The 22,018-nt window shown below is 46.0% G+C and overlaps 1 protein-coding gene across 4 annotated transcripts; it reads right to left on the bottom strand.

Annotated features, from left to right (window-relative positions):
• Positions 1-1,506: 1,506 nt before the first annotated feature.
• ZNF317 (zinc finger protein 317) lies at positions 1,507-12,596 on the bottom strand. 4 transcript variants are annotated; one of them, XM_058425557.1, is made up of 7 exons: positions 12,265-12,596; positions 8,928-9,045; positions 8,221-8,357; positions 7,575-7,701; positions 6,898-6,993; positions 6,023-6,105; positions 1,507-4,825 (listed from the first exon to the last, which is right to left on the bottom strand). In XM_058425557.1, exons 2-7 carry the CDS (start codon positions 8,950-8,952, stop codon positions 3,506-3,508), a joined length of 1,788 nt encoding a protein of 595 aa, XP_058281540.1. In that variant the 5' UTR covers positions 8,953-9,045; positions 12,265-12,596; the 3' UTR covers positions 1,507-3,505. The 4 variants fall into 4 exon arrangements, with proteins under 4 accessions (XP_058281540.1, XP_032025445.1, XP_058281542.1 ...); XM_032169554.2 differs by having other exon boundaries at positions 12,546-12,585; XM_058425559.1 differs by lacking the exon at positions 6,898-6,993.
• Between the last annotated feature and the right edge of the window lie 9,422 nt (positions 12,597-22,018).

The following is a 22,018-nucleotide window of genomic DNA, read 5'->3' as shown; positions in this document are numbered from 1 at the left end:
AACAACGGCCAGTGAGTGGTAAGCAACCTCCCCAAATTTCCTCTCAAATGCTGTGAAGTAACTCCACACCTATGAATCTTCTACACAAAACTATACCTTCAACACTGCCTTTAAGACATAGAGAATGCCAAAATTGCAACATAACTATGAGTAAAATGAGAAAAAGCATTAAATCTTAGCACCACGGTCCCACACATGCCCACCCCAAGGCTCTCTTAGGTAAACTGCAAGAAAGAGGGACAGCTGGTGGGGGCCTGAGACAGAGCTGGAGCAAGACCCTCAGACTCATCTACCCTTAATTTGAAAATGCAAAAAAACAAAACAAAATCAAAACCCTGGCCAATCATAGGAGAACTGCAGGAAGCAGCCTTAAAACTATGTGCCATTTATAGGCTGGAGCAACTGTGTCTCACATTGCTAATAAAGACATACCTGAGACTGCGTAATTCATAAAGAGGTTTAATGGACTTACAGTTCCACATGGCTGGGGAGGCCTCCCAATCATGGCGGAAGGTGAATGAGGAGTGCTGTCTGAATAGCCCACCCCTTAATTTGCATGTAATTAAAACTGGGTATAAATACTGCTAGCCAACAGCCCATATGCTGCTACCCTGGGTATACTGCCTATGAGTCAGCCCTCCTCCACAAGGGGCAGCCACTCTGCTGTGCCCTGCTGCTTCAATAAACCCAATTTCTTTTACCACTGGCTGCCTCTTGAATTCTTTCCTGAGCGAAGCCAAGAACCCTCCTGGGCTAACCCCCAATTTGGGGGCTCATCTGCCCTGCATCATCAGCAGAAAAATAGAAACTCAAAGAATCAGAAGGAAAGATCAGAAACCGAAGCCACCATAAAGAAATGGAAGAATGCCTTTGATAGGCTAATCAGTCATCTGAACATGGCCAAAGAATCAGTGAACATGGCTGGGTGCGGTGGCTCACGCCTGTAATCCCAGCACTTTGGGAGGCCAAGGCGGGCGGATCACGAGGTCAGGCCATCAAGACCATCCTGTCTAACACGGTGAAACCCCATCTCTACTAAAAATACAAAAAAAAAAAATTAGCCGGGCATGGTGGTGGGTGCCTGTAGTCCCAGCTACTCAGGAGGCTGAGGCAGGAGAATAGCATGAACCTGGGAGGCGGAGCTTGCAGTGAGCCGAGATCGCGCCATTGCACTCCAGCCTGGGAGACAGAGCGAGACTGTCTCAAAAAAACAAAAACAAAAACCACACAAAAAACAAACAAACAAAAAAAACTCACCAATGACCAGGTATATGGACTCCAGGCAGCATCCAGCTGGGTGTAGAAACCCCCTCCCACCAATAAATAAATGAAATAGAAAAACAAGCTGGGTGTGGTGGCACATGCCTGTATTCTCAGCCACTTGGGAGACTGAGGCAGGAAGATCGTTTGAGCCCAGGAGTTTGAATCTAGCCTAGGCAACATAGGGAGACCCCCATCTCAAAATAAATAAATTTAAAAGAAAAACAATGAAATATCCATAGCAGCTTAAACCAATAATCAGTTTTATTTTTTCTCATGTGATAGAAGTCTGGAAGTCCAGGGCTGGTGCAGACACTCAAAGAGGCCACAGGGGAGGCCAGGGTCACTGTGAGCTTTCTGCAGTCACTTCCTTAGACTGTGGTTTTCATATGCATGGTTGTTAAGGTGGATCTTCCAATACTAGGTACTGGATCTCTTTGCAAGGTGAAAAGTAGGGGGTAAAGCAAAGAACAAAACATACAGGGAGGAATTCATGTTTAAGAACGATCCCCGTTCAAGAGCTTTCTCAGAAGCCCACGTGGTGACATCTGCTCATCTGTCAGTGGCCAGGGCTGTGAGACATGGATGGTACTAGCTGCAAGAAAACCTGTAGGAGATTTTTTAATATTTAGATTAGCACACCTTACTGATCTGACAGAACCTGGGTTCTCTTGATATTGGAAGAAGATGAGAGTGGATACCAGGGAAGTCACTAGAAGTATCTGTCACTCTTGGCTGGACAGCAGGCTGCACACATATTACCACTTGATGGAGGCATCATGCTCTGGTCGCCATCCGTGTACATCAGGTACCAGTAACAAACTGGTACTGGGAAATATCCTCATGTCACACAGATCTAAATATGCCACTGGTCAAGGAGGTTGTCCAAAAGGAAATTAGGACGTTATCAAGGATGAAGCTATAGTAAAAATACTATATACAAACCTTTCTTGATGAGGCTTAAGGGTTATTTAGAGGAGTGTAACCTTAAAAATAAAGATGAAAAATTTATGAGCGGGGCTGTTTTCATGATGAGAGAGTATGTGCAGTCCCATATTCACCAGAAAATCTCTTTGGGGCTTCTCTCAGGGGTCTGTTTCCATGATGAAAGAGTAAGTGCAATCCCATATTCCAGGAGAGTAAGTGCAATCCCAGAAAATCTCACTGGGGCTTCTCTCCGTGAGAATATTCGCATGCTCAAGTGAGGGGCCCATGGCTGGAATCATTTCCACATAGGAATTATCCGCACTAATTGTATTTTAAAAGTTTTGTAAAAGAAATTTCTCCTAGCGTAAGTGCTCACAAGATTCATAAAAATGGAGCAGTTGCTGCAGGCAGTAATTGAGGAATGACTGCATGATTATTTTCAACCTCAGCAACAGTGACGTTTGGGGGCACTAACTCTTCGTTGTGGGGGGCTCCCGTGCGCTGGAGCGGACTTAGCAGCATCCCTGATGTCTTCTTATTACAAGTCAGGAGTATCTTCCCCCCATTCTAACTACCAAAAATGTCTCTAGACATTGCCAAATGATGCCTGGACAGCCAAATCGTCGCCCAACTGAGAACCCGTGCTGTAGACCAAGGGTCGGCCAGGTTTTTCTGGAAAGGGGCAGATGACAGGAAGTATTTCAGACTTCACTGGCCACAAATTTTCTCCATCACACATTCTTCTTCCTTAAAGATGGAACCACTATTGTTAGCTGGCAAGCCATACAAAGACAAGCAGCTGGCCATGGTTTGCGGCCCGTTCACGACCTTCCCACATTCCTTACTTCACTGATTTCTCTCTTTAGTGTGATTTCCGTCATGAGGAATCAAGTGAGACTAGGAAGGGTTTCCCCAGCCTCTGCGTTTGCAGAGATGCTCCCTAGTGTGCTTATTATTATTCATGGGCCCGGAAGGCTAGAAGTGGTCTGAAGTCATTTTGACATTAAATGCCACGCTGGGATTCTGACATTAAATGCCAAGCTGCCATTAAGTCCTCCTGTGTTTGTTAAGAGCCGAATGTACCCTCAAGGCTTCTCCATGCTACAGACGTACATTTTCACCCCCGGCGTGAGTTCTCACAAACCTGGTATGGGATGAGAACACCTCGTCTTCCCACAGTTTTTACAGGAACCGGACTTCTCCCAAGTTCCGTGGATTCTTTTGCACCCAGTACGGTGCGAGCTCACAGAGGCTTCCTCTTACACCCACGAGGTCTGTTTCCGGTCTGAATCATCCTGTGTCTCTAAAGCAGGCATGCTCACTGGAGCCTTTTCCACACGGACGACACAAAGAGCTTCTCTCCCCGGTGAGTTTTCACGTGGCTCCTGAGGGATGAGTGGTCGCTGAAGGCTTTCCCGCAGACAAGGCATTCGTAGGGCTTCTCCCCGGTGTGGATCCTCCTGTGCACGTTCAGGTTGGAGCCTATGCTGAAGGCCTTGCCACAGTGATCGCATTCGTACGGTTTCTCCCCTGTGTGGCTTCGCATGTGCGTCTTCAGCGTTGACTGGTTCCTGAAGGCCTTGCCACACTGCCTACACTCAACTCGTTTCTTTACAAGGTGAATGCTCATGTGCCTCCGCCGGGATAAATAGTCACCGAAGACTTTCCCGCAGGCGGCGCATTCATAGCGTCTCTCTTGCGTGTGTATCTTCCTGTGTGCGGTGAGGTTTGAACTCGCGCTGAAAGCTTTCCCGCAGAGATCGCACCCGTATGGTTTCTCTCCAGTGTGAGAGTTCATGTGAGTCTTAAGGATGGACTGGTTTCGGAAGGTCTTCCCGCACTGCCGACATTCCACGGGTTTCTTGACGATGTGAATCCTCATGTGTTTCCTCCGGGACACGAGATCACCAAAGGATTTCCCGCATTCTTTACATTCGTAGGTCTTCTCCACCATGTGGTTCTTCTTGTGCAAATTAAAGTTCGACTTCCAGCGGAAGGCTTTGCCGCACTGCACGCACGCGTAGGGCTTCTCCCCCGTGTGATTCCTCACGTGCTCTTTGAGGTGGGAGGGGTGCTGGAAAGCTTTCCCACAGTCGTGACACTCGTAGGGCCTCTCTCCGGTGTGCGTTCTCTTGTGTGCAATGAGGTGGCAGCTCCGGCCGTACGCCTTCCCACACTGATCACACTTGTAAGGCCTCTCGCCAGTGTGAACTCTCATGTGGATTTTCAGGGCCGAGAGGGTCCGGAATGCATTTCCACACTGACTGCAGTCAAAGGGCTTCTCTTTGAGGTGAGTTCTTGCATGGCTCCTAAGGGCTGAAGGGTCGTTGAAGGCTTTCCCGCAGTCACTGCACTCATAAGGCTTCTCCCCGGTGTGGATTCTCCTGTGCCGTGTGAGGGATGCGCTTGTGGTGAAGGCTTTTTGGCACTGATGGCATTCGTGCATTTTTCTCCCATCGTACATGCTCACGTGCTGAGTGAGGTGCGGCCTGCCCTTGAACGCTACCCCGTAGTCGCGGCGGTGATAGGGCCTCTTGCCAGCGTGCCTTCCCATTGGCTGAGTGAGATGAGGGTCCATGCTGAAGACTTCGAACAAGTGAGCGTATTCAGCGGACTTCTCTCCAAGACGGGCTCTTTCCTGTTGGTTAAGACGTAAGTGCTGACAAAGGCAATTCTCACATTCATTGCAACCCTAAGCGTCACCCCCACATACACTGCTACGAACAGATAGAAGCACATTACCATGACTAGAGCTGTCACCATCTGCCGTGCAGACGTGCTGTCCCAGCCCCATTTGAGCTCCATCAAAGACAATAGGTGAATGCCAGGCCACAAGGCTCCACATGTGTTACTTTTTCAAAGCTTTTTGAGTACAGCATTTCTTCACTGCTTAAAACTGAATTGAGGCTGGGCGAGGTGGCTCACGCCTGTCATCCCAGCACTTTGGAAGGCCAAGGCGGGTGGACCACCTGAGGTCAGGAGTTCCAGACCCGCCTGGCTAACATGATGAAACCCTGTCTCTACTAAAAATACAAAAATTAGCCGGGCATGGTGGTGCACACCTGTAATCCCAGCTACTCGGGAGGGTAGGACAGGAGAATCACTGGAGCCTGAAAGGTGGAGGTTGCAGTGAGCTGAGATCGTGCCATTGCACTCCAGCCTGGGTGACAAGAGCAAGACTCTGCCTCAAAAAAACAAACAAACAAACAAAAACCCACTGAATTGAGGCTGGGCATGGTGGCTCAAGCCTATAATCCCAGCACTTTGGAAGACTGAGGCTGGTGGATTGCTTGAGGCCAGGAGTTCAAGACCAGCCTGGGCAACATGGTGAAATCCTATCTCTGCAAAAAAATAGAAAAATTAGCCAAGTGTGGTGGCACACGCCTATAGTCCCAGCTGCTCAGGAGGCTGAGGTGGGAGGACGGCTTGAGCCTGAGAGGCAGAGGTTGCAGTGACCCAAGATGGTGCCACTGCACTCCAGCCTGGGCAACAAGAGCGAGACTCTGTCTGTCCCCCCAAAAATAAACACCACCAAAACTGAATTGATAAGTAAGTGTATAGCATAAATATAAAATAAAATAAAAACTGCATTGAGCCCCAACACTCAATATCTGAGACACAGCTATAAAAATCTTTACTCAGAGACACTCTAGGTGAAGTAGCTTGAGGTTAGGTTTAGGGTTGTCCCCATCTTGGTAATACCCAGTGTCTCTGAAACACAGCTTCCTCTAAGGGAAGCTGCTTGCCCTGGTGTTGAACTGCTTTTCTAACCTAGGCTGCCCTGGTCTCCTCAGATGTGGAAGGAAGCTCCAGAATTATCCCAAGGAAATCTTACCATCGTCACACCACTGGGCGTTTCTTTCCCAAAAATATCTTCCATAAGAAGTGACCACTTGGTTTTAGATGGAGTCTCCCAATCTGAAACAAATTGGAAAAGTATTAATTTGTTGGAAAAGGAAAATGGTGGCATGACGGTGACAATGACAGGTGGATTTCTTGGCAGATCCTAAGGCTATGTAAGGAAAAGTGGTGCAAAAGCAATTGTTAAAAAATCTGGTCATGTGAGATATTTGGCAATGCCAGTGGTAGAAATTTAAGTCAATTCAGGCCTGGCGTGGTGGCTCACGCCTGTAGTCCCAGCACTTTGGGAGGCCGAGGCGGGTGGATCACCTGCAGTCAGGTGTTCGAGACCAGCCTGGCCAACATGGTGAAACCCATCTCTACTAATAATACGAAAATTAGCTGGGCATGGTGGCATCATGCCTGTAGTCCCAGCTACTCAGGAGGCTGAGACATGAGAATCGCTTGAACCCAGGAGGCAGAGGTTGCAGTGAGCCGAGATCATGCCACTGCACTGCACTCCAGCCTGGCAACATAGTGAGACTCCGTCTGAAAAACAAAACAAAACAAAACAAAAAAAAAACAAAAGAAATTTAAGGCAATTCAGATAGATGTTGATAATGACAGAAAAAGGATGATCAGGAACATCAAATATGAAAGAATGGGACAAAGAGCCCAATAACGGGAATGTAAAAGTCAAAGATGAAGGAGTGTGTGGACCAAAAGATTTGTCAGAGAATGGATGGGCAAAAAGAGGGAAGGAGCATCTCTCAATTTCCCTGGGTGACACTCCCTAACCTCCCTCCTTCCACCCTAGTCACTGAATAGAGGTAGAGTCACAGCACCGCTCTTCGCCTGGGGCTCGCTCACCTGCACAAGCGCCCTGGTGAGCGCCCCTCTCCTCTGTCCTCGGCTCCTCCTCCTGCTCCAAGTGTGAGATGAGGCTGGGTTTGCCGACCTGATACCCTACACTCACGGGAAAGACACAGGTTGAGGGAGGGCCATGCAGAGGACAACCCCTTCCATTAGCCTGGGCTCAACACTTGGGTCTTCAGTGTTCTGAGGGTGGACAAGTCTGACTTAGGAGCAGCAAAATGGTGGTGCCAAAATTTCTAAGGAACACAGTAAAAGTTTTTGACTGATAGAAAACAAAACCACAGGCAAGGCATGGTGGCTCGTGCCTGTAGCCGGGAGTTCAAGATCAGTCTGGGCAACATAGTGAGAACCTTTCATCACCAAAAATAAATTTAAAACAAAAATGAAATAGGAAATAAGATCACAAATACCCACACATTGACCCTCCAAAAGAACGGGGATTTCGTATTTCAGAAGCCCATGCCAAGCTCAGACACACACTGGAGAACCCCCAAGGTCCCTGCGATGGATGGGCCTCAATACCCAGGAGAGGCCCCATTAAGCATGGGTGCTGGGGCTGCTTGTTCACAGCTGTGTTCTGAACCCCTGCATAGTTCCTGGGTCACAGAACATACTCAAACAAAAACATCTAATTCATGAATGAATAAGTGGAGAAATGGCACTGGCCTTACCCAGTGAAGTGAGGTTGCTGTAGTTCTCCAGCATTACATCTTTGTACAGTTTTCTCTGAGAAGAATCCAGCAAGGGCCACTCCTTCTCGGTAAAGTCCACAGCGATGTCTTGGAAAGTCACCGATTCCTGGAACACCACACAAACTTGGGGTCAGTGAGGAACCAGCCTAATGGTGTTCATGGTAAGATGGCTGAGGCTGAAGACCGGGCATGAGAGAACCAACGCAGGATTTCCAGATGGCCTGCTACGGGGCTCAGCATTTCCTCCAGGCGTCAGCCCTCAGACATCCTCTCTCCCTCATGAGGCCATCTTGTCCTGTCCCATCGCTTCAAATGCAACTCTGACAAGGGACTAATCTCCCTCCAGTTCTAGCCCACTCCGAGAGCTTTTCCTTTTATTTCCCCCCATCTCCGGGGTTGAGCATGGGCCTGAGATTTTGCAAGCATGAGGGAAACAGATGCTACGTAAATCACTTCCCCTAACTTCCCCAACACCAGGACAGCCCCAATATTCCTTGGCTCTCTCTTGGGCCCTGTTCTGGCATCCACCGGCTGAGATGAAGCTCTGGAAGAATTCCAGCATGCACTGGTGGGGTGTTCCAGGAAGTGCCTCTCCTGCTCTAGGGACCCAGAGATCTTAGCGCACCTGGGAACCAACACTGGGTGTGTGAGGCTCCAGACCACTGCACACGAACAGGTTCAAATTCTGGGGACAGGAATGGTCTTTTGAAGAAACAGGAAATTCTGAGTCCTGGAGACAGGTGGAGTCCTGGGTGGACGTGGCTGGAGGAGAAAGGAGGGTTCATGAGAATCAGAGCCTGCCCTGCCTCATAATACAACACTTGCAAACGAGGAAACTGCTCCACACTAACTCTGAGTATTCACCTCCTCAATCCTCTCTCTCTCTTCCTCTCCCCACCTCTCTTGCACACATCAGTTTCATAACAAGTCAGAGCAGCCCTGTTCCACCAAAAACAGAAAGAGGGTGGTGGGCTACATACTCATAAGAAGTGACATAGTCCCAACCTAGGAGTGAAGAAATGCAAGTTCTGAGAGCTAGAGTTGTGACCTTGCTGAAACTGATCAAAATAATAAATGGAATAACTCAGGGTTACACATTACCTGCACCCTCTTCATGCATGAATGATACGGACACTGGCCCGCTCCCAGACCCACCAAGACCCTCAGCAGACACAGTCACTGGGGCAGCTGCTGGGGCTCTGTTCCCACCCCTTTTCCACTCACCCATCCTCTCCCAGCAGCCCTCTATGGTGTACGTATCTTTCACCCCATCAAGTGGCAGGGGCCACTTACGCTCACTTTCTCAGGGCACGCACTGACCCAAGAACTTACCAAATGTGGGGGACAGAGCTGCCATCCTCAGAGAATGGCAGTCAGTTTTGCCTGAGCAGGGCACCAGGACAACCAGAAAGCTACTCTCTTGCTCTCACGTGACTCTCCAAGCTGGCATCTGTAGCAAATGAAAGAACACCGGGAGTAGTGAAAGGCTATCTGTCTCTCCTGCTCACCAAAGAAAACTCTGAGTTTTGTTTTTTGGCATTTTCTCTTTTGAGCAGCAAGATCTGCCTCATCCTGGACTTTTATCTTACTTAGGTAAACTCTCCCAGCAATGTGGTGGGGGGACAGCCCCTGATCTGCTATAAGTGGGTTCAGAATTACTCTTCTTAAGTGATTTGCCACCAAGCACAACTCTGTTAAATCCCCTCACTCATTAAACACTCTGGTCCTAGACTTCTGTTCTTCCTTCACCTTCAAGGCCTGCGATCATTTAGGATGGTTCTATCCATGAAGATGGTCCACCCAGGACCAACCATGAGTTCCAAACTCCAATGCCCTTTGCACCCACATTCCACACCAATATATACATCCTTGGGCCATGGCCTGGACTGCTTCATCACTAGAATCAGCCTCACCTCACAGGCAATGATTTGGAAATCTGCTCTCTGGGCAAAGTCTCCTGTGCAACCTTCTTCTCACATCAACTCTCACTTTAGAGATTTGCAGCCACCTATGCTTCTGCCACCTCCTCCACTCACTGAATTTGAATTTAAAAATCTTTTGAGATGAATCAGACACTTAAAAACTCATAGAGAACAGCTGCAGTAAGCTACGATCATGCACTCCAGCCTGGGCAATAGAGTGAGATTCTGTCTCTAAAAACAAAAAAAGAAGAAGAAAAAAGGAAAACGAACAGTGAACCACGGATTGGGAAAAAAATATCTGCAATGCATACACCTGAAAAAGAATTCGTATTCAGATTAAAGAACTCCTACATAGGAGTGCAAAAGGCTTACTGGAAAAAATAAAAAGAATTCCTTCAAAACAGAAAGAAAGAAAGAACATCAACCCAACAAGAAGGGCAAAAGACTTTAATTAATAAACAGACATTTCACAAAACCAGTAAGAATCACATCCAATGGTGTTGAACATCATAGTCATTAGAGAAATGCAAATTAAAACTAGAGCGGCCAAAATAAAAAAGGCTACCAATACTAAATGCTGCTGAGTTTGGGGCACACTGGCAACTCTCATATCCTGATGGTAGGAGTGTGAAATAGTTCAACTACTTTGGAAAACACTTTGGCAGTTTTTAACAAGCACACTATCTGATCCAACAATTCTGCTCCTAGATATTTACATAAGAGAAATTGTAAACAATTTATATCCACAAAGACTCATACAAAAATGTCTGTAGTAGTCTGATTCCTAATAGCCAAACAGTGTAAATAATCTAAACATCTATCAACCAGAGAATGGATATACAAATTGCAATGTTTACAGAATGGAATACTACTCAGCAATAAAAACAAACTATGCAGACATACTACATGGAGAAATCCCTACGATGCTGGCCAAAAGAAGCTGGACACACAAGAAACTCTCTGATTCCAATAATATGATGCCCATGAATAGGCAAAACGTATTTAAGTTGATAGAATTGAAAAAAAAAAAAGGGAGGGTTTCTTCAATGGAGGATCACAAGTCAGGGATAGACTGAAAGCAAAGGGAACTTTCTAGGATGATAGAAACACTATCTATTTTCAGATGTACAGTGTACATAATTGTCAAAAATTCAAACTGATCACCTAAGTAAGACCTATGCATTTTCTTGAACATATATTAAACCCTGCTTAAAAGAAAGAAAAAAATGAGGCTTTCTTACCTTCTTGCTTCTAGTTATTTGAACAGTCTTCTCACAACTGATCTATGACCTCCTCCTTTCCTTCTATGACAGACAAAGAGATGTCTGCCCTCCCTTCTCAAGGCAATCCCTTCAAATCTGCTCCAGGCCCATCCCCTTCTCTGGACCCTCACACTACCTGGCTCTCCTTTACTTTCAGCCTCATTTCTCGTCTTGCTAGACAATTTCCCATGCATGGACACGTGCTCAGGTCTATCCCATCTTGAAACCAATGCCTGCCCTGGCTCCGCTTAGTGCCCCCTTCCGAGCAAAAACTTAGGAGCAGTCTACATTCGCCATCTCCCAATTCAGTACACCCAGCATCCACTACCATCATCCCCATCCTCACAGAAAATACAATTTACTTCCCAGGTCAGTGAATTCAGTAAATGCACTTCAGTCTTAGATTCTCACGAAAATTTGGTGTCTATTTTCTTTGAGAATCATTCTCTATTCTCGGCTCCTCTACAACTGTCTCCTGGTTCTTTCCCTGCTTCTCTGGATCATCTGGACCATCCAGAGGTCCTCTTTCACCACTAAAGGCTGATTCTCCTCAAGAGCCATCCTTTACCCATTCCTTCTCATGCCTCATGCTTTGCCCAGGTAATCACATCCACTCATTTAACCTGAATCCCCATCTCTAACACTTAGGTTCCAGTAGTAACTCGAGATCTTATTCCCTTTGCCTAGGAAAAGTCACCAGTAAGACATCTCATACAAAAACCAGTTCCAGCCAGGTGCAGTGGCTCCTGCCTGTAATCCCAGCACTTTGGGAGGCCAAGGTGGGTGGATCACCTGAGGTCAGGAGTTCAAGACCAGCCTTACCAACATGGAGAAACCCCATCTCTACTAAAAAATACAAAGAATTAGCTGGGCATGGTGGTGCATGCCTGTAATCCCAGCTACTCGGGAGGCTGAGGCAGGAGAATTGCTTGAACCCGGGAGGCGGAGGTTGAGGTGAGCTGAGATCGTGCCATCGCACTCTAGCCTGGGTGACAGAGTGAGACTCAGTCTCAAAAAAAAAAAAAACTACCTTGACACACTAAACCTAGGGAAAGCAAAAGTAAAGAAATAAAGATTAAAGCAGAGACAAATGAAATAGAGAATAAAAGGAGAATTAATGAAAACAAAAGTTGGTTCTTTCAAAAAGATCAACAAAAGTGACAAAACTACAGCTAGAATTACTAAAAAAGATGCAAGTAACTAAAATCATCAGTGGAAGTGGGACATTACTACCGACCTTACGGAAATTCAAACGGCTGTAAGAGAATGCCATGAACAATTACGCACCAACACATTAGATTATCTACACTAGCAGTCCCCAACTAATTTGGCATCAGAGACTGGTGTCATGGAAGACAATTTTTCCACGGATGGTGAGGTGAGGGGGGATGATTTTGGGATGATTTGAGTGCATTACATTTATTGTGCATTTTATTTCTATTATTATTACATTGTAATATATGGTAAAATAATTATACAACTCACCATAATGTAGAATTAGTGGAAGGCCTGAGAGTGTTTTCCTGAAACTAGATGGTCCCATCTGGAGGTGATGGGAGACACTGACAGATCATCAGGCATTAGATTTTCATAAGGAGTGTGCAATCTAGATCCCCTGCATGCGCAGTGCACAATAGGATTTGCGCCCCTACGAGAATCTTAATGCTGCTGCTGATCTGACAGGAGGTGGAGTTCAGGTGGTAATGTGAGTGATGGGGAGCTGCTGTAAATACAGATGAAGCTTCACTCATTCGCCCTCCGCTCACCTCCTGCTGCAGGGCCTGGTTCCTAAAAGGCCAGGGACCGGTACCTGTCTGTGGCCCAGGGCTTGGGGACCAATGCTCTAGATGTATCAAATTCCTTGAAACATACCCAAACAGGCTCTAGAAGAAAAAGAAAATTGAGAGACCTATAACAAGAGACTGCGGCAGTCATCAAAAGCCATTAAATAAAAAGTCCAGGACCAGCTGGGCACAGTGGCTCATGCCTATAATCCCAGCATTTTGGGAGGCCGAGGTGGGTGGATCAGGAGGTCAGAAGATTGAGACCATCCTGGCTAACATGGTGAAACCCCGTCTCTACTAAAAATACAAAAAATTAGCCAGGAGTGGTGATGAGTGCCTGTAGTCCCAGCTACTTGGGAGGCTGAGGCAGGAGAATGGCGTGAACCCAGGAGGCAGAGCTTGCAGTGAGCTGAGATCGTGCCACTGCACTCCAGCCTGGGTGACAGAGCAAGACTCTGTCTCAAAAAAAAAAAAAAAAAAAAAAAGTTCAGGACCACCGGGCACGGTGGCTCACACCTGTAATACCAGCACTTTGGGAGGCTGACACAGGTGGATCACCTGAGGTCAGGAGTTCGAGACCAGCCTGGCCAACATGGTGAAAGCCCATCTCTACTAAAAATACAAAAATTAGCTGGGCATGGTAGCAGGCGCCTGTAATCCCAGCTACTCAGGAGGCTGCGGCAGGAGAATCGCTTGAACCCGGGAGGTGGAGGTTGCAGTAAGCCGAGATCGCCCCATTGCACTCCAGCCTGGGGGACAAAAGCGAGACTTCTCTCAAAAAAAAAGTCCAGGCGTGGTGGCTCACGCCTGTAATCCTAGCACTTTGGGAGGCTGAGGCGGGCGGATCATGAGGTCAGGAGATCGAGACCATCCTGGCTAACACAGTGAAACCCCTTCTCTACTAAAAATACAAAAAAATTAGCTGGGCGTGGTGGTGGGCGCCTGTAGTCCCAGCTACTTGGGAGGCTGAGGCAGGAGAATGGCGTAAACCCAGGAGGCAGAGCTTGCAGTGAGCCAAGATCGCGCCACTGCACTCCAGCCTGGGCGACAGAGCAAGACTCCGTCTCAAAAAAAAAAAAAAAAGTCCAGGACCAAGGGGCTTCACTGGTGAACCCTACCAAACATTTAGAATTAACATCAAGGACATTATCAAGAAAGTGAATGAGACACAGAATGGTAGAAAATATTTGGAAATCACATATGTGATAGGGATTTAATATCATTATAAACTCAACAACAAAGACAACCCAATAAAAAAGTGGGCAGGAGACTTGAACAGAACAGACATTTCTCCAAATATACAGAAATGAACTGTAAACACATGAAAAGATGATTAACAACATCAGTCATTAAGGAAATAACATCAAAACCACAATAAATTGGTGAGGTATGGTGGCCCACACCTCGGGAGGGGATTTAATTTGCTTCGTATGAACATGTCTCCTCTCTGCGGTTTCCACCGCGACGCTCATGACAGCACCGAGGTAAGAACCGTGACGCTGCTACTTTAACATCTAACTCAGATCAATAATCAATATTACCACTTTTAAACATTACCAGGGTTATAACAATCTTTTCAACATCAATTAATATTTCTGCTATTGGAATTGTTTTAGATATTCAGAAACATTTCAAAACAATAATATATGAAGTGTGTTTTAACGTATAAACTCTGCCTTGGGGATTCATTATTCAACACCAAATTTGATCTTGGGCCAACTCAAAGATGCATGATGCTTTCATTCTTTTTACAAAGCCCTTTTCCAGTCATTGTGCCTTTGGGTTCTGACATTGAATCACTGCTGAGGAGGGGGAGAGAGGGTGACAGAGGCTCGGTCCCTGAGGCACAGTATCTCCATCCTCACCTCCCATTCATTTGTCCATGCTCAACTAACAAGCTTCTGCAGGTCCCATTCCACCTTTCCCCACCAACATTAATGCCAATTCTACAAATAACGACATGTGTAGTGTTTACAAGGTATGAGACATTCCCGAGTCTTTGCAGGGCCACTCCTATTTAATCCTCACAACCTCCCGGAATTATTCTCAAGTACCCAGAGAATAAGGCATCAAGGGTCCAAGACACTTGGTCAAGGTCATAGGTGGAAGTCGTGAGCCCGGCTGATGTGACTGCAGAGCCACATCTTGTTGCCTCTCAAAGTGACCTATGTCACCTATACTGTCCCCTATGTGGGAACTCCTTGACACTACATCTTGACCCTTCCTTTGCCTGACATCCTGACACGTGATCTTGCTCACTATGAATCTATCTCCCTCTTCCTGGGAATGCCACTGCTCTTGCAGCCATGGCCCCCTCATCCCAGGCTGTGCTCACATCTCTGGTTGCTCTTTTGAAGACTCTGCCTTGAGATCCCTCCTCTGCCCGGCCCCTAAAGGTCAGGGTTCCCCTGGGCCCCTCTCCCCCATCTCCCACAGGTCCATATTGTGAAACACCCCTAACCTTTGGAGGTGCTGACACCCAGGTTCTGATTGCACTTCTGTGAAGGTCTCCCTGTCCCTGAGGCCTCAGTAGACTCCCCTTTGATGCAAGCCCACAGTTCTGCTCATTCCCCTCCCAAGAGTCAGTTCATCAAAACTCAGTTTTCTCATCTGGAAACTGAAGACTTTAACACTGGGTTATGTATGGAACTCCATAGGCTCAGTAAACAAACATTCACTCTAAAATGCCATTATCATTAAAATAAAATGACCACTGATGATTTCACAATTACTTAACAGAATTGTTCATTTATAGTGGGTGCCACTCTCTGTTCCCTGGCACCTGCCCCACCCAGAATGACTCAGTGAGTGGCAGCCAGGTGGCTACTTAGTACCCCTACTGCAACAGCCAACAGGATCCCACATTAAACACCTACAACTGTGCTGCCACCAGCCTCCCCATGTTGATGGCAGCTCCAGCCTCCCAGGGGCTCAAGTCAAAAGCCTTGCTCGTCATCACCTTCGACTCTCCTCTTTCTTTTCCATAAACCACACCTGCATCGCCAGCAAATCCTGCCAGCCTTATCTTTAAAACAATACAAAAATCTGCTTGCTTCTTACCACCTACACTGCTACTGCCTTGGCATAAGGCATCGCTTCTCTTCTAGAACATTCCAGCTGCTTCCTAACTGGTCTCCCAGCTGCTGTCCCTGACTTCCCTTAGCTTCCATGACAGCCGTAACTTTATGGGTAAAAATGAAGATCACGTCGCTCCTCTGTTCAAGATCCTCTGATGGTGTCCCATCTCACTCAGACCAAGAGCCCAGGTCCCTGCCGCCTCACCCACAACTCCCTCTGCCACCGGTCCCTCACCCAAGCCGCGCAAGCCTCACTGCTGTGCATCAGGCCCTGCTAGCCATGCTTCCACCTCAGGGTCTGTGCACCTGCTGCTCCTCTGCTTGAAATGTTTCCCCCACATTCTCCATGTGCCTGGCCCCCTCTCATCCTTCAGATCTTTATTCAACTTTACCTGTCCTGATCTGGCATTCACTGGCCACTCTTTTCTTTTCTTTTTTTTGAGACGGAATCTCGCTCTGTCACCCAGGCTGGAGTGCAGTGGTGTGATCTCAGCTCACTGCAACCTGCACCTCCCGGGTTCAAGTGATTCTCCCGCCTCGGCCTCCCAAGTAGCTGGGACTACAGGTGTACCACTGTGTCCAGCTAATTTTTGTACTTTTAGTAGAGACAGGGTTTCACCAGGTTGGCCAGGCTGGTCCTGAACTCCTGACCTCAGCCAATCCGCCCACCTTGGCCACTCTTTAAAATGCAAACCCCTGCTTCTTTCAATCCCAGTTCTCCACTCCTTTTCTTTTTCCCCAAAGCACTAATTTCCAAGTAATATTCTGTGTAAGATTAGGCTCTATTTTTTACTGCAAAAACAGACAAACCCAAATCTCAATGACTCAATGAAATGGAAAGTTTATGCCTTGCTCATGTCACTTGTTCAACCCAGGCTGATATCAAAAGTTTTCCTGTTGTTCAAGGATGCCACTTGTCTCTGAACCAACTGATACCCCTGGCCATCTTCGTCATAGATGATGAGCAGGAAGCTGGACAACTATGCATTCTCTCATCTATATTTTGACCCTGAAGCACTTACAGCCCATTGGCCAGAACTAGTCACATGCCCCTGCCAGCTCCAAGGATCCTGGGAAATGTAGGACAGGACACAGAACACCGAGTAAGCATTATTATCTCTCTGCTGTCTCCTCCATGCACACTATGTAGTTTACTTGTTTTGATTTCCTGTGTGCCCAACTAGAAAATACATTCCAGGTGAGTAGAGATTTTTTACTTTGATGATATTTCGTTCACCATTCCAGGGCCTGATATAAATAAGACAATAAGTAGGGAATGAAAGAATGAATGGATGATGAACAAGCTGATCTACATTTGCCTTCATACTGAGACAGCCACCCAGGGGATGCCACCTTGGGAGGACCATAAAGGAGGGGCCTATGGAATGTAGGGGGTCTGGGATCTCCTCAGAAGGTCCTGTGAAATTAAACAGTAACCAAGGTACTAGGACACAGCCCTATGGCTTAGCCCAGCACCCTGGGCCCAACATCCACCACCACCCTCCATGAAGGACAAGGTGTCCAGAGGGCTGGAGCTTAGGGAGTGCACGCACATCAATTCAAAGTCTGTGGAACCTTGTCGATGTTTTGCAACGAAGCAAACCAGAGCTCAGAGTGGAGCTTCTGGCCAATTTCTCACCTGAGTGATTCTATCACTTTCAGGGGTTGTCAGTGCTGGGTGATGGTGTATTAGTCCGTTCTTGCACTGCTATAAAGAAATACCTGAGGCTGGGTAATTTATAAGAAAAGAGGTTTAATTGGCTCACAGTTCTGTACGCTCTACAGGAAGCACAGTGGTATCTGCTTCTGGGGAGGCCTCAGGAAGCTTCCAATCATAGCAGAAGGCAAAAGGGAAGCAGGCAAGGCATATGGTGAAGCAGGAGCAAGACAGCAAGTGTTGGGAGAGGTGCCACACATGTTTCAATGACCGAATCTCAGGAGAACTAATTCACTATCACGAGGACAGTACCAAGGGGGATGGTGCTAAGCCATTCATGAGAAATCTGCCCCCATAATCCAAACGCCTCCTACCAGGCCCCACCTCCAACGTTGGGAATTACATTTCCATATGAGATTGTGGGGGGGATACACACCCAAACCGTATCAGAGAGCCTCAAAGAAATGGTGGCCATGAGCCAGGCGCGGTGGCTCACGCTTGTAATCCTAGCACTTTGGGAGGCCGAGGCGGGCGGATCACGAGGTCAGGAGATCGAGACCACGGTGAAACCCCATCTCTACTAAAAAATACAAAAAATTAGCTGGGCGTGGTGGCGGGCACCTGTAGTCCCAGCTACTCGGAGAGGCTGAGGCAGAAGAATGGCGTGAACCTGGGAGGCGGAGCTTGCAGTGAGCCGAGATTGCGCCACTGTACTCCAGCCTGGGCGACAGAGCGAGACTCCGTCTCAAAAAAAAAAAAAAAAAAAAAAAAAAAAAAAAAGAAATGGTGGCCATGAATACAAATGAAGTAGGAAGATTTCAGCATCTAAGCGACCCCAGCAGGATGTGGAGCAGGGTGTCTAGAACAGCTGTAGGATCTATGAACTCAGAGATGTTCTACCCTATTTCTACACGATACATGAAACAAAACCAAGATCAGCCGGGCACGGTGGCTCACGCCTGTAATCCCAGCACTTTGGGAGGCTGAGGTGGGCGGATCACAATGTCAGGAGATGGAGACCATCCTGTGAATGGTGAAACCCCATCTCTACTAAAAATACAAAAAATTAGCTGGGCGCAGTGGTGGGCGCCTATAGTCCCACCTACTCAGGAGGCTGAGGCAGGAGAATGGTGTGAACCCAGGAGGCGGAGCTTGCAGTGAGCTGAGATTGCATCACTGCACTCCAGCCTGGGCGACAGAGCGAGACTCCATCTCAAAAACAAAAACCAAAAAACAAAAAACCAGGATCATCGGAATGCTGTCACCATGGATAAGTTAGAATGGACAGGTTAATTTTTCAGAGCTGTTGGGGTTGCTTAATTTCTCTTTTAATTTTCTTTACAGCATGGTGAAAGCAGTTCTATTTTTCTATTTCTACACATCTTACTCTATTCTCATTGGGATCTGTTTTTCTCCTCGCCAGGGCCAGGACTGGGATGAGGCAACCAAGGCTGCCAGACAAGAGTGTGGTATTTAAGGAAGCAAGCACTTCTGGTGTCAGACAAGCACAAGGTTGGCTCAGAGTGAGTGGCTCCTCAGTTTTAGAAGATCTGCCTCCTCCATCAAGTTGTGGTCCAAAACAAATGTTGCCCAAAACTGTTCCATTATGAGATTTCTCAGGACCATAATTCTCCCAATATTTGATTTTATCCCCATATTCAACTTAATCACAGTATCCCAGGATATTCAGAATTTGCAGATGTAAATATTGTAGACAGAATAATTCTTTTGTTACTTTTACTGACTGATATTTCTGCCCTTGCTAGAACTATTTCTACCACTGTTATTCGTGTAAATATAGGCCCAGCACCATGGCTCATGCCTGTAATCTCAGCACTTTGGGAGGCTAAGGCGAGCAGATCATTTGAAGTCAGGAGTTCAAGACTGGCCTGGCCAACATGGTGAAACCCCGTTTCTACTAAAAATACTAAAAAATTAGCTGGGCATGGTGGCACACACCTGTAGTCCCAGTTACTTGGGAGGCTGGGGTGAGAAGATCGCTTGAACCTGAGAGGTGGAGGTTGCAGTAAGCCAAGATCATGCCACTGCACTTCCAGCCTGGGTGACAGAAATGAGACTCTGTCTCAAAAAAAAAAAAAAAATATATATATATATATATATGTATATGGTGAGAGAGAGAGAGAAGGCAACAAAGGTTGTGAGAACACCATATGCCATTTTCTTGGTCCAGCAATGCATTACATTAGTAAATCAATACACCCTCCTTTCAGCCAGCTAGATGAGATGTCCCGGGGGTGGGGAGCAGGGTAGGAATTCTGTTTCCAACAAGCAACCTAGGTGCCCCAATTAAACCTTCCGTGCATAACTATTTCAAATGCAACACAAAGTGCAGACAGATGATATGTTTCAAATTCATGTGCTGGCAAGAAATTAACATTCAGAAAATTAAAAATTTATGATTTCTAAAGGGCAATTACAATTGCTAAAATAAAACGGAAACCAACAACGAAAGCCCTAAGTAAATAGCTTTTAGATTACACACAGCCAATAATAATAATAATAATTTGTTTCTTAAATATAGTCTGCTGCATAAGCGTCCCCTGGAGCACTTTAAGTAACTCTGACACCCAGATCACATCTCAGTTCAGTTAAGTCTCTTTGGGGTGGGCTGATGAATCAGTACTTTAACAAACTCTACATGAAATTTTTATGAAGGCTGAATTTTCAAAGCTAGTTGTAGCAATAAACGCAAGGGAAGCACAGAAAAAGAGTTGAGGAACATAAATACAGCTAAGAACCATGCGGTGGCAGAAGTAAGGAATTGAACCATTTCTAACTGGAGTTACTGATGAGAGACAGAAGGAGCCTAGGCAATTACTGCAAAATATAGTGGCTGTAGATTTTTCATTTTGCAGGAAAATATAAAGATTGAAGAGAGATAAAATCTTAGGCACAATGAACCAGATAATACCAATGGTAAAAAGAATATCTGAACAGCAGCCAGAGGAAAAAAAGACAGGTTACCTTTTAAGCAATAGTTCTCAAACTTTTAATTTCCATCAGAGTCACCTGGAGGTCCTGTTAAAACACACGGTAAATATCTCTCTATTAAGAAACAAAGCAAGCCTGGGCATGGTGGCCCACACCTGTAATCCCAGCACGCTGGGAGGCCAAGGCAAGTGGATCACTTGCACACAGGAGTTCGAGACCAGCCTGGGCAACATAGCGAGACCCTGTATCAAAACAAAACAAACAAAAAACTCACATTTCTAGGCCCCCAAAACCACTGCCTGGCCAACATGGTGAAACCCTGTCTTTACTAAAAATACAAAAATTAGCTGGGTGTCGTGGCGCACGCCTGTAATCCCAGTGACTTGGTAGGCTGAGGCAGGATAATTGCTGGAACCCAGGTGGCAGAGGTTGCAGTGAGATGAGATCACGCCATTGCACTCCAGCCTGGGCAACAAGAGTGAGACTCCATCTCAAAAACAAACAAACAAACAAACAAACAAATGTTAGACTGACAGCTGACTTCTCATCATTAACAATGGAAGCCAGAAGATAATGGAACATCTTCATAGTTCTGAAATAAAATATAAAATTCTATTACCACCAAAAATGTCCACTAAGAGGGGAAAGCACTGAGAAAGAGGTGTTTTCTGAGCACCAAAAAACAAAGTTCCTGTGGGCTTGCAACCCACAGAAAAGAGACATCATCAAAGACATATCTCAGGGAGAAAGAAGTAATTAAAGAACCAATGCAAACAGTGGAAGAATTACACCAAAAAGTGTAAGAACCAAGTAAAGTGCTCAAAGTGACAAATGTGTGAGTATAATGAAACATGAAATGATGGTATGCAATAGCAATAATAATTTCTTCTGAGGTTTAAAAAAAGAACTCAATATGTGCAACTATGATATATCAATAAAAAAAGAATGAAAATGCATAAGAAAACCATGTAAATCAGGAGAGTAACATATGCAAATGTAGATTTAGTGAACAAGCATGGGTAAGAATTGTTTAGAACAACCACTGAAATAATAGAGTAAATAAATTCAAAATGTACAGAAAATAAAAAAGGAGAATGACAAAAATACACAAAAGCTAGAGAAAAAATAGAAGACAAATGTAACATTCAAATATATTAATACAGAAGATGTTAATGGAATAAATGCTTTAACTAAAATACTAATATTCACAGAATAGATTAATCCAATTATATGCTATGTACAAGAGACATCTAAAACATAAGAATACAATAAGAGCCGGATGCGGTGGCTCATGCCTGTAATCCCAATGCTTTGGGAGGCCAAGGCAAGTGGATCACCTGAGGTCAGGAGTTCGAGACCAGCCTGACCAATATGATGAAACCCCATCTCTACTGAAAATAGAAAAATTAGCTGGGCGTGGTGCCATGAGCCTGTAATTCCAGCTACTTGGGAGGCTGAGACAGGTGAATCACTTGAATCCAGGAGGTGGAGGTTGCAGTGAGCCGAGATCATGCCATTGCGCTCCAGCCTGGGCAAAAAGAGCGAAACTCCGTCTCAAAAAAAAAAAGAAAGAAAGAAAGAAAAAAGAGTACAATAAGAATGGAAATAAAAGGATATATAAGGCAAGTAAAAAAAAAAAGAAAGAAAGCTGGTTTGAATGTTAGTATCAGAATAAGGCAAAAAAGCTCAGAAAGAAAAATGAAGTATTACATAATAAAAAGTTATAAATCTACAAAGAGGTGTGTGTGTGTGTGTGTGTGTGTGTGTGT

The sequence above is a fragment of the Hylobates moloch genome, unplaced genomic scaffold (assembly GCF_009828535.3).
Source record: "Hylobates moloch isolate HMO894 unplaced genomic scaffold, HMol_V3 SCAFFOLD_12, whole genome shotgun sequence".
Lineage (NCBI taxonomy): Eukaryota > Metazoa > Chordata > Mammalia > Primates > Hylobatidae > Hylobates > Hylobates moloch.
Note: the sequence above shows the minus strand (reverse complement) of the source record. Positions and strands in the feature narration are given on the sequence as shown.